We start from the raw sequence: 14,518 nt of genomic DNA on the forward strand, positions 1-14,518 counted from the left end.
TAAAGATATAAGTTGGATAAGAAAACTCCTGGCAAGTTTCTTTTTAAACTTATTTTTGGATTTTCTTTAAAATCCAAAGGAAATATCTACAGTGTTCTCTAATGGAATTGATTCAGAGTTGCCGAGGCAGCAAATCAGATCCTATCCTCCCCAAAATTGATGATACTAGTACTTTGGTTTTTAACTTCACATTCTACCACATTCTTTCTTTATGGATAAAGGGAAATATATGGTATGATATTAAGAAAACTACTAGAATCAAATAGGTTACTGATAACCTTCCTTGAAAAAAGATGGATGCTTTGCAAGCTTTCAATAAGAAAACTTTGGGAGAAGAAAACTTGAAATACTAAGCTGATTCAGAGCGCAAGGGACCTTCAAACTAAAATTCGTAAGTAACCCAAATCAAGCAACTTTTTCAGTTTTAGTTCCAAAGCTGTTAACAGTCCAACTAGATTTTGTAGACAGATCTTTGTTTAGCTTACTCCAAGTTATTCTTTCTTCCCCATTTTGGGGGAGAGGGATGTGGTTGGCTAATAGACATGATTAAGGTCTAATGTATTTTATCAGGAAAAAAAGCTTTTCAAACCTTTAAAAGCTAAGCTGAACAATTTGGGAAAATTATACCAGTCTGATAGTTACTAAAATTACAAAAAGGAAAAAAAATGGGAATAATAGTTTATCTCTTGACCATGCAAGTCATTATTCCTAATTTAATCCCATTTTATTTCTACCCCCCCCCCCCCCCGTTTACATACTTGTCTTAATATTTCCAAGTCAACATTCTTGCTATAATGAACAGCTTTCTTAGGTGGTATTTCTTACTCTGTTTTTTCACACCAGTTGTGTTTTAAAGAAAAAAACAACAACAAGCAACCTCATCCTTTAAAGACTAGGAATTGCATTATTCTGGAATTTGGGTTTCTCTCTGAAACGCTTCATATTCATTGGTTCTAGCTTTAAAAAAAATCCCTAGATTCATAAAGCAATTGATACCTGGTTTGCTAATGTGTAATGTTCTAGTCAAAATTCATCTAGGAGTGAGTTGCAAGAGGATTGTGGTGGTTTTTATAGTATTCTCGTTTTTAAGCCTGATCTGTCCCTTTCTTAGACCCTGGTTCTCATCTGAAGCAGTAATGCCAGAGCTTGAGACAGGAAGCCAGACAGCAGTCTGCCCTGATAAGGGAGAGTATTGTCTAAAGGAGGTAACCCTGCTTTTTCTCCCCCTCAACTCTCCTTCCTTGAAATTTGGTCGTAATGAAAAAGAGACAGTGCTATAGACACAGTTCACCAGAACGAGAACTGTTTTCTCCCAAAGCAAAAATACCCTTTTAATTAGATCTGTGCTTTTTCTGGAATGTCACCATAGTTCAATGAAACATTAAAAAAAAAATTAAAATCAGTATATTTTGTATCCCTTGTCAGGGTTTTTAGTAGTCAAGTTCATTTTCTAGCAAAACAGGTTCCTGGAGCTTTTTGAAACTCACTCTATTGTGTTGGCAGGCTGAATACATTATCATTTCCTCCATCCAATTATTAAGGGGAGCTGGAGACAAAATGTAGCAAGTTAAGTGGCCCTTCATCCCATGCATTCTGAACAAACCTGGGTCTAGCCCCTACCCTGACTTTTAGGAAGGGGGTGCTTCCTGAGGCAACCCCCTGACCAGAGGACACTGAAGAGAGCCCAGCTTAGCCTGGGACCTGCTTAAGGTGGTTACCAATCTCTGGCAGGCCTGGGGATCTCCAGGGATGACCTGGGGCTAGTCTCAATCCGGATCAGTGGAGTTTCGCCAAATCTAGACATAAGAGACCAAGTGGACATTGAGGTCAGCGCATTCTACCCTGGAGAGCGACCTGTGAATGAACTGCGGAGTTTTTTCTCCTCTGGCCCGTACACCTTCTGTCTACTAACTACTGTGCTTGAGTCCAATCACTGAAATCCACTCCTCTGTCTGTTCTTGCACTTTTATACCCTGATACCTTCCAAAGCTTTGCACCCCAAAACTACTTTCCTTAGCAAGTTCAAGTTCCTGTTCCGCTCCATTCCGCTCCCATTCTCCAAACAAGGGAGTTTTTCTCTTCCGAGCCTCCCAAAGTATTTGTGTTTACTTTGTGTTTTAGATTTTAGATGATTCTCAGGCTAGCTTCACTGGCCCCTGGGCAAGGTATCCTTGAGTGACGCCTGCTGCACAATCATTGTGAGGCCCTTGCCCTTCTTTGTATCCTCACGTGTTAAGAAGGGTAGTTTGACATCCATTCATTTATTCATCTCCCAAGTATTTATTGAGCACTTACTCATTAGAGCTAATCTCAAATTATGTGCAGTCCTTATTATTAGTTATGCCACAGGATGGAGTAGGGCCCGAGTGATCTCACCTGAAATCTTAATTACCTTCTGGAACCTCCCCAGGGCACTGCCTCATACGGGCCGCCTGGTACCGTGCACGTCCCATCCCTTTTGTACCCGGGGAGTGGTCCCAGTTTGAGAGGACTTGGCCACGGCACAGACTCCGAAGCAGAACAGATCTGCCGGCAGACTTCTGTTCTTGACCGTGGCTCCAGCCCGCTCTCTGAATTTGGGCGAGTCATTTCACCTCTGGTCCTCCATTTCCTCACTTCTAAAATGGGGATGAGGACCTGACCCTTCCACCTTTGTACAGTATTATGAGGATTTCCGTATTTACTCGGGTAGAGCTGCCAGTTTTTTGTTTTTTTTTTTTTCTGAGCAGTTTTATGGACCAATTGCAGGTGCACTGGCTAGGAAGAATAATAGCCTAATTTGGGGCCTTCAGAGTGTGTCTTTCTGATCTTGCGTCCAGCACGCACACTCTGAGACCGGGCAGGCGGCAGGAGCCAGTTGGGAGGAGGTGAAATTGTAAATACTCTGTGCCTGCCTTCCACGTCCCCTGTGGACAGATTGCGTCTGCAGAAGCGCTAGCCCCCTATCGCCGTTGGTGGTGTCATGTTGTTCTCTGCCTGGGAAGGGAGCAGAGGAGGGTGCCAGGTCCACTAGTTTCAAAGTCCAACTACTTTGGGTTCAAAAACCCAGCTTTACAACTTAGCAGCTGTGTGATCTTGGGCAGATTGCTTTACCTCTCTGTGCCATCGTTCTCAAAGTAATAGGAAAGTAGTACCCACCCACCCGATTCAGTGACGCAGTCCATGTGAAGAACAGCACCTTGGTCATGAAGGTGTCATGATTAGCAGGAAACCTGTGACATCACCTAGCCCCTTGCTTTCCTTGGTCCATAGAAGTATCCTTAAAGAATACCTGCAAACAGGGCGCCTGGGTGGCTCAGTTGGTTAGGCAACTGCCTTCGGCTCAGGTCATGATCCTGGAGTCCCGGGATCGAGTCCCACATCGGGCTCCCTGCTCGGCGGGGAGTCTGCTTCTCCCTCTGACCCTCTTCCCTCTTGTGCTCTCTAACTCTCATTCTATCTCTCTCAAATAAATAAAATCTTTAAAAAAAAAAGAATACCTGCAAACACACACACTCTCTCTCCTCATGCAAAATTGCCTCTTCTCTCGCTTTTTTTTTTTTCCCCTCCTCCTTTTTTCCCCCCCTTCTATTGCAGGTTTTAAAGCAGAGGGTAAGAGACCTTGACACTAGATTTGTTTAGAAGATCTCTCTGGGGAGCTAAAAAAAAATTCTTGGAGGATGATGCTAATAAGGTCTCTGGAGGACCCATAACAGGCAAGAAGGTTAAGGTTAGGAGCAATAACTTTTTAAGGAAGTTTGGTTTAAAAAGTTTCCTTTAAGGTTAGGCCCCCTCACCCCTATTACTTATTTAGGGGAGATTTCAGGTGTCTTCAAAGGCCAAAGGAAAATGAGAGGCTGTGGAAGTCCTAGGGTGGGCTGAGTGCTCTTCGAGCCCCTCCTCCTGTCTGCTGGAAAACGGCATCTAGTGAGCGAGGCTGACCTTTGGGGAGTCGGGAGGGGGCCCTCTCTGCTCCCCTAAGGTAGTGTAAGGTGCCCCTGTCCTTCAGGTGCTCCCAGCCCAGGTGGTGGTCTGAGACAAACCATCTAAAAGGCCCCACCCATCTAGGTAAGAAGGGGTGGCCTCAGATCAACTGGGGCGCGATCAGCTGGCTGCACAGGGTGGAGAGGGCCTTGAGCTGGTCTTTGAAGAATTAGGAGGATTTAGATAAGCCGGAAGGGGATGGGGCATTCCACGCTGGTTGCCCAGCATCAGGGCCAAAAATGAACAAAGGCATGGGGGTGGGGGGAACAGGGCAGCCAGCCTGAAGGGCCCTTGGAGCAGGGGGCAGCCGGTTAGAAACTGGGGTGCGGAGCATGGGCGCTTGAACCCACCCTGCAAGCCCTGGGGATCCCTCCGGAGGAAGGTGTGAGCTTGGGCAACACTAAGAAGAGGGCTTTGAGAAATGTTGGTGGCCAGGGGGTCAGGACGAATTGGCGGGACCAAGGGACATGGTGGGAGACCAGCAGAGGGAGAAACCCAGTCACACAGCGGGAATGGAGAGAAAAGTCGCTGATGAAGACTTGCAAGTTGACCTCTAGGTTTCCATGGTGAACGACCAGAAAATAAGGCAAATGGGGAGGTGGGGGCCGGCAGGCAGGCGGGCTTTTTGAGGCAGGAGCAAGGAGAAGGAGGAGTTGGGTTGGGGACATGTTGAATTAATTCTCTCACGTAGCAGGGGCTCAAAATGCTCTCCTCTTTTCCCTTTTGTGTACTTTTGAAGGAGGGGGCAGTATTAGCTCATGGTTTCATATCCAGAGGTCCGGTGGCTCTGTGAGGTAAACTTTTCATGGAGAACCCTCGGGAGCCAAGGGCATTACTACCACCCTAACGATTCTTTCTGGTTATTTTATTCATTTGAGACAGAGATACAGAGAGAGAGCATGAGCAGGGGGAGAGACAGGGAGAGGGAGAAGCAGACTCCCCGCTGAGCCAGGAGCCCAATGTGGGGCCCCGAGCCCAGGACCCTGGGATCATGACCTGAGCCGAAGGCAGACGCTTAACCATCTGAGCCACCCAGGCGCCCCTCTTTCTGGTTATTTTTAAGGTTCCAGCCATCCCTGCTCAGGCCGGAATTTCCAGGAACTGGCTGCTGACCGGAGCCAGTTGGTCGGTCCCTCCCCGCCTCCCACTCCCTCCAGGGTGGGGCCCCATGGGTGGAGGCCCCTTGGGGTAGAGCGGGGTGGGTCTCCAGTGATAGGGCACCAGCACTGAGGCAGAGGCGAGGCACTGTGGCCTCACGCAGCCCTTCTGGATTTGATTATATAACGCTTCGCAGAAGAGAATTGTGAGGCTGTGACCGGCCTTGTAGGATATGTACACAGCAGGATTATTACACAGTATGGCGGTGTTTTTTTTGTTTGTTTTTTTTTTTTCAGTTGATCTTGGGTTGCTGGCCCTTAAAACTAAAACACCACAAATTGTCAGCATGAAGAAGGAAAACAAGTGTGTAACCTTAGGAGGCGAAGTGATTTGCATTTGCGAAAAATTTCTTTAAGAAAGGTGTGGAATGCTACTAGCCAGGTGGCATTGAACTTGAGAGTTTACCTGAAGGGTATGGGTTCAGGTTTCCCCACCCCCACCCCTGCTGAGCGGGGCCCCTCTCGGTCTGCAACTGTGTAGGGATTTTGCTCGGTTGTTACCTTTGCACCTGTCCCTATTTACATGCAAAATCAATTGCTTCACTTGGTCTTTTCCGAAGTACAGGGTGTGGGCAGAATCTTATCTGAAGCCATGTCCTGTTTGGACAAGTTGGACTCGCCTTGGCAACTCTCCACAGGGTGGAGCCGATGGGTGGAGGCAGAAAGTAAAATTGGGTGGCTTGTTAGCAGAGAGAGGAGAGAGGGCGGATTGTTTGCTCGTCGGATCATTATATTTAATCTAAAACTAAATAATTAACTTCTTTCCCATTTACAAAACATTTTGATGCAAAATGGCTAATCTAATTTGTGAGGGGCAAAGATTTAGAACTACTCCGTGGAGTGTTTTCCTCTCAAACCAACACTAGGAGACAAAGGTAGGTGAAAATCATCCTGTGATGGGAAAACTGGGGCACATTTCCAGGTAGGGGCCAGCATCTGGCTCTTCTGAAAGGAGCCCCCAACCTAAACATTCCTTTTCCCACATCTGTTGCCTGGCCCCCCTGTATTTCTGGCCAGGCCAGCTGCCATGAAATATTTGACTCATCGGGAGCTCTTGAAGAGTTTGGGTACAGAAGTGAAGAAGTGTTTCTTTTGAAAGAAAGTTTAGCTGCAGGGATGTGGCCTGCTTGCCTGTCCGGGTCCTTCCCCTGACACAAGAATTTCACACATAACACACACACACACACACACACACACACACACACACACAATTTTTAAATTTTTTTTTCTTGTTTTCTGGGGGTGGGGAAGGCAGTGCACTTCCTCTTTTAACATCCAAACCCTTGGGAAAATTAAGGGCACTTGCAGATGGTGTCTTGCTTTGGTCATACTGTTTTTCTCCTTACACCTTGCAGAGGTCAGCTGGGAGACAAAGATTGCTCCGAGGGTGGCAGGCAGTTTGGAGGCTCAGGCTGGGTTGGGGGGGATAATGCAGGGACCCTTTGAGGATCTGAGGAGAGAAAGGGATGGAAAGTGCCCAAGAAGGGAGAACCTCAGAAGCAAATCCTGCTGTATCACAAGAAACGTTGCTTCAGACACACACATTCTCTGTGTGTGCCTGTCATGTTTCTGAGGAAGGGACAATCATTTATAAGATTGTTTCTATAATAAAACTTGCTGTCGCTTCAAGTCAAGCTACTTTCAAAGGAGGTTTGGTGACATCATAGCCTCTTACATTAAGGGCTGTGTTTATTTCTGAGCTCTGCGGCTCATTTGTACCCTCATAAAGTGACTGTTGAGTAGGTCTCAGGGTGGACTGGATATGATTGTGAGATGCAACTATATTGCTTCTTAAACTTTATGTAAATGATTCACCAAAGCTTTAAATACATAAATCACACTTTTTTTGCATTTTGGTAAAAAAAAAAATCTGACCCGTACTTTGACTTCTGAAAAGTCAGAAGGGTAAGTAGAGAGAGTGAAGGAAATACGTTTCTTCCCTTTGGAGGAAGAATTCAGTCGTCTCACCCTTCCCAGCAAAATAACACAGAGAAGATGACATTTGTTCCGGTTATGGAAAATAATTCTGGCAAGTTCAGTACAACTAAGATGTAAATGTATTAATGATTGGAAAATAGTTGTTTGGAAAAAACAGACCCACATTTGGGGCCTCCTCATCTCTGTGATACCCACACAAAATGGTTAACAGAATTCCTGGGCCTGCTTAAAACCCACTAGGTTTGAAGACCCTGAGGTTGGCAAACTCAATTTACTGCCTCTGTCCTTAGCCTCTAATACCTGTTGTAGTGCGCCACCTACTGGTTCTACTTAAGACTGCGGTCAGTGTTGTGTACTAGATTTCCTCAGCCTTCGTATTTTATTGAGCATTCTTTTCAAAGGATGGCAGTATCCCCAGAGCATGAGTGGCCCATGTGTAACAAAAGCCACTAAGTTCTCATTCTTTCAGTACATAAGTTTTACGGAAGGCACCTTGGAGATTTGCAGTCACTGTTAGGACTCTAGACCAAAACCTAAAGACAAAGTCAATACCAGTAGCGCAAGTGGTCTCTTCAGAGAGAGGCACAGTAGTTACAGAGTATAGATTTTTTCTGCAAATAAACAAACAAATGCCTGATCTGTGTTAATGTGTTCTATTCTCCTCCTAAATTTGGTTTCTTTCTAGCTTAGCTTCTCTCCCTTGTTATTGAACGTTACAATTATAGTTAATAACTTTTAAAAATTGGCACACAGATGTGTGTAAAGCTGACCCACCTCATCTTATTAACAGCTGAGAGCGTACAGTTTTCTTTGCATGTCCTTCACCTTCTCTTGTTCCATATCCGTGATGACACTGAAAGTATGATCAGTCATTTTAGAAGCGACCAAATTGGGAACAGAGTACTGTTTGACATGCGAATGGACAGTGAGTGAGTTTGGTTCTGTTCGTAGTGATATTCGACTTTTGCGCAGTCTTTGATTGTCCAGTGATGCCTTGTTTAGGAGTTTTGAAATGAGATAGTCTAATTCTACCACTCCTTTTTCACTCACTAGCTGAAATCCTTCTATGATGAGAAATACCCCTTCACCAGTGATTGGTTTACTCTTGAGGTACCATTCTGAACACATAAACATAACCTTTACAATTATTTTTTTAATACAAATAAATCAAGTTTTATTAGGGCAGATGCTCCATATTAGACTTTCCTTTTTTCTCTTACGATTTCAAGTCTTATGAAGCATTAAGTTCCTTAAATTTAGATAAAACATAAACATTAAAGAATGCAAGAGATTTAAATAATGTCTTAAAATGAGAAGAGATGTAGTAGGTTAACGTGTCATTCATTTCTAAATGCATTTAGTAGTCACTGCTGTGGGTATTAGGAAAAGTCATTAAAGGCTTTATGAGCTAAATGGTGGAGTTAGAGTTTGAACCAGAGCCCATCCTAATTCCACTGTGCACTCTTACTGGTAGTGAGGGGTGTGAGGTACAGTGAGGCATACACATGCTGGGAAGCTAGTGCAGTGGTGCAGTTGGGAAGTGACGAGGCTCTAGGTGAGGTCTCAGGCAGGATGTAGGCTGCTAGTCACTTTTAAACAATTCGGTCTGAGGGTTTTTTGGGTTTTTTTTTTAAGATTTTATTTATTTGTCAGAGAGAGAGCACAAGCAGGGGGAGCGGCAGGCAGAGGGAGAAGCAAGCTCCCTGCTGAGCAGGGAGCCCAATGCGGGGCTCGATCCCAGCACCCTGGGATCATGACCTGAGCCAAAGGCAGACGCTTAACCAGCTGAGCCACCCAGACGCCCCGGGTCTGAGTTTTTTAAAAGGGCAGAGGGGACTGACCTCTAAGGCTAGGTATCCTAGCAAAGAGGCAAATACTTGACGTTGCTCCAGAAGTTGGAACCAACAAAGTTATGTGAATACAGTATGAATATCCAAAAATTGTATACGTATTTGTGGCAAAGAGTGTTGCTTTGCTTTAAATTTCATAGCGAGGATGCAGATCTCCTGCTTGAGTCTCCAGACCTGGACCCTTTCATTATGCACCTGATAATAGGACTGCTTTCATTTAGGAGAATTTGCATCAAGATACACTCCAGTAGAGTGGATGAATCTGTAAGAGTAAATTCAATTTAAAAGGCTTGGGGGAGGGTGGCCATTAAATTCAATTTAAAAGGCTTGGGGGAGGGGTGGCCAGCCAAGGGTGAGGGCTACTGAATTACCTGAGCTCATTGATGTAAGCAGGAGGCCTCACATCTTGTTTACAGTCGGCTAGGAGGCAGCGGGCAGCAATTCTTAAGAACCATATCCATCTCTGCAGCTGCTAGGCTGGGAACTGGTTAATAATAGATCCTAAGACACAAAAGGGGTTTTCATCCTTCATTATGAAATCATCCATTTTTCACTGGCTGTTGGGGTTTGTTTTTGCTGGCATGCATAAGAGGGTATTAGCACCATTGATTTGAGCAGCCTGGTATTAAATTGTGTTCACAGATTATAATACATACTGTGATGTAGGAAAAATAAAATTTGAAGTCAGAGCCTTATGTTGGGTTAATGACGATACTCACGTGTTGTCACGAGACCCAGAACAGTCTTTCTTCAACGGAGCAAGGGGGCACAAGAACGACACAGTATTGTTTTTATAATTGTATGGGAAGCTTTCCTAGTATAACCCACAGAGCATGGGTACGGCAAACTGCAGGACTGTGGTGGTGGAGCTGGGGCTGGGGCTGGGGAGTTGTCATACTGAAACACAGGAGGGAACCTGGAACCAGAGACTTCAGCTTTTTTGGGTAGAATGCAGTCTGGAACTTGTTCACTTTCCCACCCAAAACAGAGTGGTCCAGAAAAGACCTTGCCTCCAACCAAAGCTCTGTGAACCCTTAAGCCAAATTTGGATAGTAGGTGCCTGAAGCAGGTTGTTGAAGATCTGGGTACTAGCTGGGCAGTGATTCCAAAGCCTATGAAATGCAGCTGAATGTTGAGCAGACTGAATATTTTGTCTTGTGGGGAAGCAGTTGGCTTGATGTCAAGTGCCGGACGTGAACTAGTCCAGAGCACTGAAGGAAAGGGAAGGGTAACACTAGTGTCACAACAGAAGAGAGAGGCCAAACAGGATTGAGATGGACATTTCCTTTACCTTAGGCTGCAGATTTGCTTATTTCCTAATGAAGAATTGAAGTGAATACAAACTAATAGTCTTCATGTATAAAAAGTGCTTAGAAAACAATGGGCAGCCTCTGGGGAGGGGTTGCAAGGCCCTAATATAGGCATTTCTCTAGAGGAGACATGCAAATGGTAAATAAAGATGGAAAAAAATTGACTTTAATAATTAAATCAATTTAGAATAAAAATAGTTCGCCATTTTGAAACTAGCAGTTTTTTTTTTTTAAGTGGTAATACACATTGCAGGTGGACGTGTTGAGAAATGGGTTCTTATTTTATTCATGGAAATAATAGAATGCTCTAAAAATAGAGCATTTTTGCTGGATGATCCATCAGCTGCTTTGGAAAACATACATGCTTCTCACCCACGGATTCCCCTATGTAAGATTGACCCTAAAAATGAATTAAGGATGTGCAGGAGGACCTAAGTCCAAAGATGCTCACTGCCATCCATAATGGTGAAAATTTAGAAGCAACCTCAGTGCCCAGTAAAAAGCGATACTTTAAATAAACTGATCCGTTCCACACAGTGGCACACTGAATTCGATGGTATGGAACCATACTTGCTGAAAAAAGAAACATTTTCACAGTCAATTGTCAAGTGAAATTATGGGTACTAAATAGTATGTGTGCTATAATCCATTTTAAAACAGAGTTTGGAAGGATAAAAACAAAGATGTGAATGGTGGTTGGTTCTAGTTTTTCTTTTTGCCTGTCTTGTTTTTTCCTTGATTTTTTTCTGTAATGAACATAAGGAAAAATGTTTAACGCTCATATATCATGTGAACTTTTGGTGAATTGCACAGCACTCTTAAGCAAGCTTGGCTGCTCAGAAGGGACCGTACGTATTGTTCCAGAAATGTCAGGGGTTTATGTATTTGAGTTAGAAATGCCAGTTGGCTCTCATCGACTTAGGACCATGGCATCTGGTTTTAATTCTATCAAATGGCATCTTTCATAGGTAAGGAAAATAAATTCCAGCCATTCCGGGGCCAGGGGAGAGGAAGGAGCAGGGGAGGGATTTGAGGAATATTATGTTTTATTTTTTACTAGTTTATATTTAAAGTAACCTTGGGATTCATTTGGACCCCCTGTTTTGTTTTCTAGGCCAAACACCAGAGCACCCTAGAAAGCCGAACTAAAAGAATGCTCATGTTTGATCCAGTCCCTGTCAAGCAAGAGGCCATGGACCCCGTGTCAGTGGTAAGTTTTCCAAAATGGAGCACCTCTTCCCAGTGCCAGTAACATGACTGTGTGTTGTGTTGCTCCTTAAAGTTACTCATCACTTGACAGGCATTTGGCAAACAGACTTTTCTCACAGAGTCGGTCAGTAAGTGGGGTAAACACCCTTCTAGCACCTGCATCCTTTAAAAATGGGGTCCACGTTTCCTCAGGCCCCATGCCCCCCAAGATGTGATCAGCACAGAACTTGGGTCACAGGTGAATCTAGTCATGACAGAAGGAGGCTTTGCAAAAACTCAGTGACCAGCATTTTAGTTTGGGCTCTCAGGATTATTGGTTTTGGCCAAAAAAAAGTCTGGCCAGGCTGACTTAAAAATTAATGTGTGCATCTGGGGACATTAAAAAAAAAAAAGTCCTGTACTCAATGTTTATCATGGTTAGGAAGCAATTTTCAGATGTACTTTCACAAGAAATCTGCATCCAGGAGTATGATCCTGTGACGTGTTTTTTACTCAAGATCACCACCACGATCATATAGAAGAGTTTCTTAAAAATGTTGTGACTGTCTTTTTCTTTTTAATACTGGAAGAAAAAATATCTCGTTTTGTCTCCTGTAGTGTTCAGCATGTCCTTCATGGAGCTGATTTAAAAAAAAACAAAACAAAACAAAACAAAACCCCTCAGTCCTGCATCTAAAAACGCATTCAGAATAAAATGATTTGCTTAAAACCCACTGACAGCAGCTACACTGAGCTGTGCCTGGGTGAGATGGTTGAGGAGAAGCTAGCGAAAGAGAACGTGGCCGTGAGGTTGGGATTCCTTTCCACTTGGAGGAGTCTGTGGCTGGAAGGGAACCTTGTCGTCTTCAAAACCTTTGTGCGAAGCCAGCCCCTCCGTGAGCCCGGCCCCTCGGGATGCTTCTGGGCCCCAGGCGGCTAGGAGTGAGTCCAGGGGCTTATCAAGGTCCAGCATTGGTGCTGTGGAAGTGGGACGGGGTGGTAACAGAAAGGGTCCAGGGACTTCCAGGCAGGGAGTGGTTTGGACTCATGGCCATCTGGTTGGGCCAATAGGAAATAACAAGGCAAGGCTCCCACTCTCTTGCTCTTTTCTTCCACGGGCTTGGAAAATAGTCACAAGGGGAAAAACTTGGCCGGGAGTTGTGTATCTGAAGGTTGGTAATGACACGCTTGCAAAATTAGATCATCCTTATGCATCGGCCGCTGAGGCTCCTGCCAAAAATGTTTATACAAGACACAGGGGTCACTCAGAGGCCCTTGGAGCTGAGTTGCCATGGGTATGACTGAGCCAATGAAGTGTTTACTGCTGTGTACAATGAAAAGTGAGGTCCAAGTGGCTTTAAGGAAATAACATTTACATTCCAGCGTGATAACTGGATAACCAAGTGTCTGAATACAGTAATAACTGAGCAATAAGAACTTCATTAATCAAAAAACTAAATCGACTTCTAATGTTATTCGGTGCTGTCACCATATTCATCAGCCCCTTACCCCAAACTGTTACATGAGCACTGAGGAAAATTGAGGTATAAAATTTCCCTATTAATTATATCCTTGAAATATGAATAGGTTTTTAGTACTAGAGAATATGATTAATTTTATAAATGATGCAGAACCATCCTTGATGCATTTTAATATTCAGCATACTTCCAGTGCTTTTAATCAAGCATGAAAATATGGCTGAAGAGCCAATTTAAAGCTCAAATGAAGATCCTCATTGCTAAGTTAGTATGATATAATTAAGTGCAAGCGAATGCACTTGACTGAAAAAAAAATTGAAGTAAAAGGAATTTGAAGTAACATACTTACAATGCTGTAACTTATATAAATGCATGAAGTTAAAATATATAGAAGTATTTTTGCAATTAATGGTCTTTTTCTCCTTCCCACTCTAGTTTTCAACTTCCAGCTAACAGAGAATTTAATTAGATCATTTCACCAAAAGTTAGTATCAGTCCTTACAATGAAATTTCTTTTTCTCAATTCAGCAAAACCTCAGTTAACTGAAACATCTGGGGAGTGTGGGGTGTTGTGATTATTTTACTTAACAAAACTCAAAAAGTTTTGTTTCCGCTCTTGAACCTTCAAATTTTCTTTCCTGCCTCTGTAAGTGGAGTGTGCTAAGTCTAATTTATTTTTCCTTTATGCCACCTTTTTTTTTTTTTTAATTCCACCCTTGACCTGAAGGTTGATTACCTGTTTGGTATTTTGCTACAGTTTAGAGAAAATAAGGAAGTGTCATTTCTTTCTTAGTGAAATGTAAGCCTCAGTACCCTCCTCTGCTAAACCTTGTGCTTTGAGGCAAACAGGAAGGCTTTGGCTTGTCCTATGAACATTTGCAAGAATGTGGAGCAGAGACCATCCCCTTCCTGCACTGTAGGTCTCTCCTTCCTATCAGTGTGATGCTGGCAAACCCCCAGCGGCTCCCTGAGCCTCTTTTTTTCTTTCTGTAAAATTAGAGATAATATGTACAATGTGAGACAGCATGTGAATACAAAATGCACATGTAAAAGAGTTGCTTTTACCAATATATTGTCAAAGACAGTTGGAAATTAAAGAATTTAATTCAGGAAGTGAGAAATAAAACAAAGTTTTGAAAAGTATTCTTTCTTATTTTATTCCTAGAGGAAGATTACTTTTGAAAAAAGTGTATTTTTCCCCCTTCCTTTCTTGTAATGAAAATTATCCTAACAGACTCCTTACAGGTTGAGAAGTACTTAAAATCAGTAGTACCTCTGTTCTGTTCTCACAGAAACTTCCATGACTTTTCTGAGCCTGGTAGAAGGAGAGCTTTCTACTTTTGTTTGCTCAGAAGGGTATGACATTTGCTGTTTCCAGAGTGTGTGTTTATAAACGCACCATGCCTTCCTGCACTGGGAACCCCACCCTTGGTATGAAGCTTCCTTTGACTTGCCTTTGCCCTGTCATGGATGTTCACTCTGTTTTCATATTAAAGAGCAGTGAAACAGAGACTCTACTACCCATGTTTCGTGCAGTCACTCCATCCGGTTCAACTGTCTTGGGATGGAAAACTCAAACTATTCCCAATAAAACAAGAAATGATTGAAATGCTCACTTCAGTACAAAGTGGTAG

General features: G+C 43.5%; 1 protein-coding gene across 2 annotated transcripts in view; it reads left to right on the top strand.

Moving 5' to 3' along the window:
* The window catches only part of KLF3 (Kruppel like factor 3), a 33,577-nt gene that overhangs the window by 4,329 nt on the left and 14,730 nt on the right, over positions 1–14,518 (top strand). The window contains exons 1-2 of one of the 2 annotated variants that reach the window (XM_027598210.2): positions 5,880–5,995; positions 11,333–11,428. In XM_027598210.2, coding sequence (XP_027454011.1) covers positions 11,372–11,428 — 57 coding nt within the window. In that variant the 5' untranslated portion in view covers positions 5,880–5,995; positions 11,333–11,371. Of the gene's footprint in view, positions 1–5,879; positions 5,996–11,332; positions 11,429–14,518 lie in introns of those variants that run through there. The other variant, XM_027598209.2, reaches the window with a different exon arrangement.

This window comes from Zalophus californianus, chromosome 2, assembly GCF_009762305.2.
Source record: "Zalophus californianus isolate mZalCal1 chromosome 2, mZalCal1.pri.v2, whole genome shotgun sequence".
Taxonomy (NCBI): Eukaryota; Metazoa; Chordata; class Mammalia; order Carnivora; family Otariidae; genus Zalophus; species Zalophus californianus.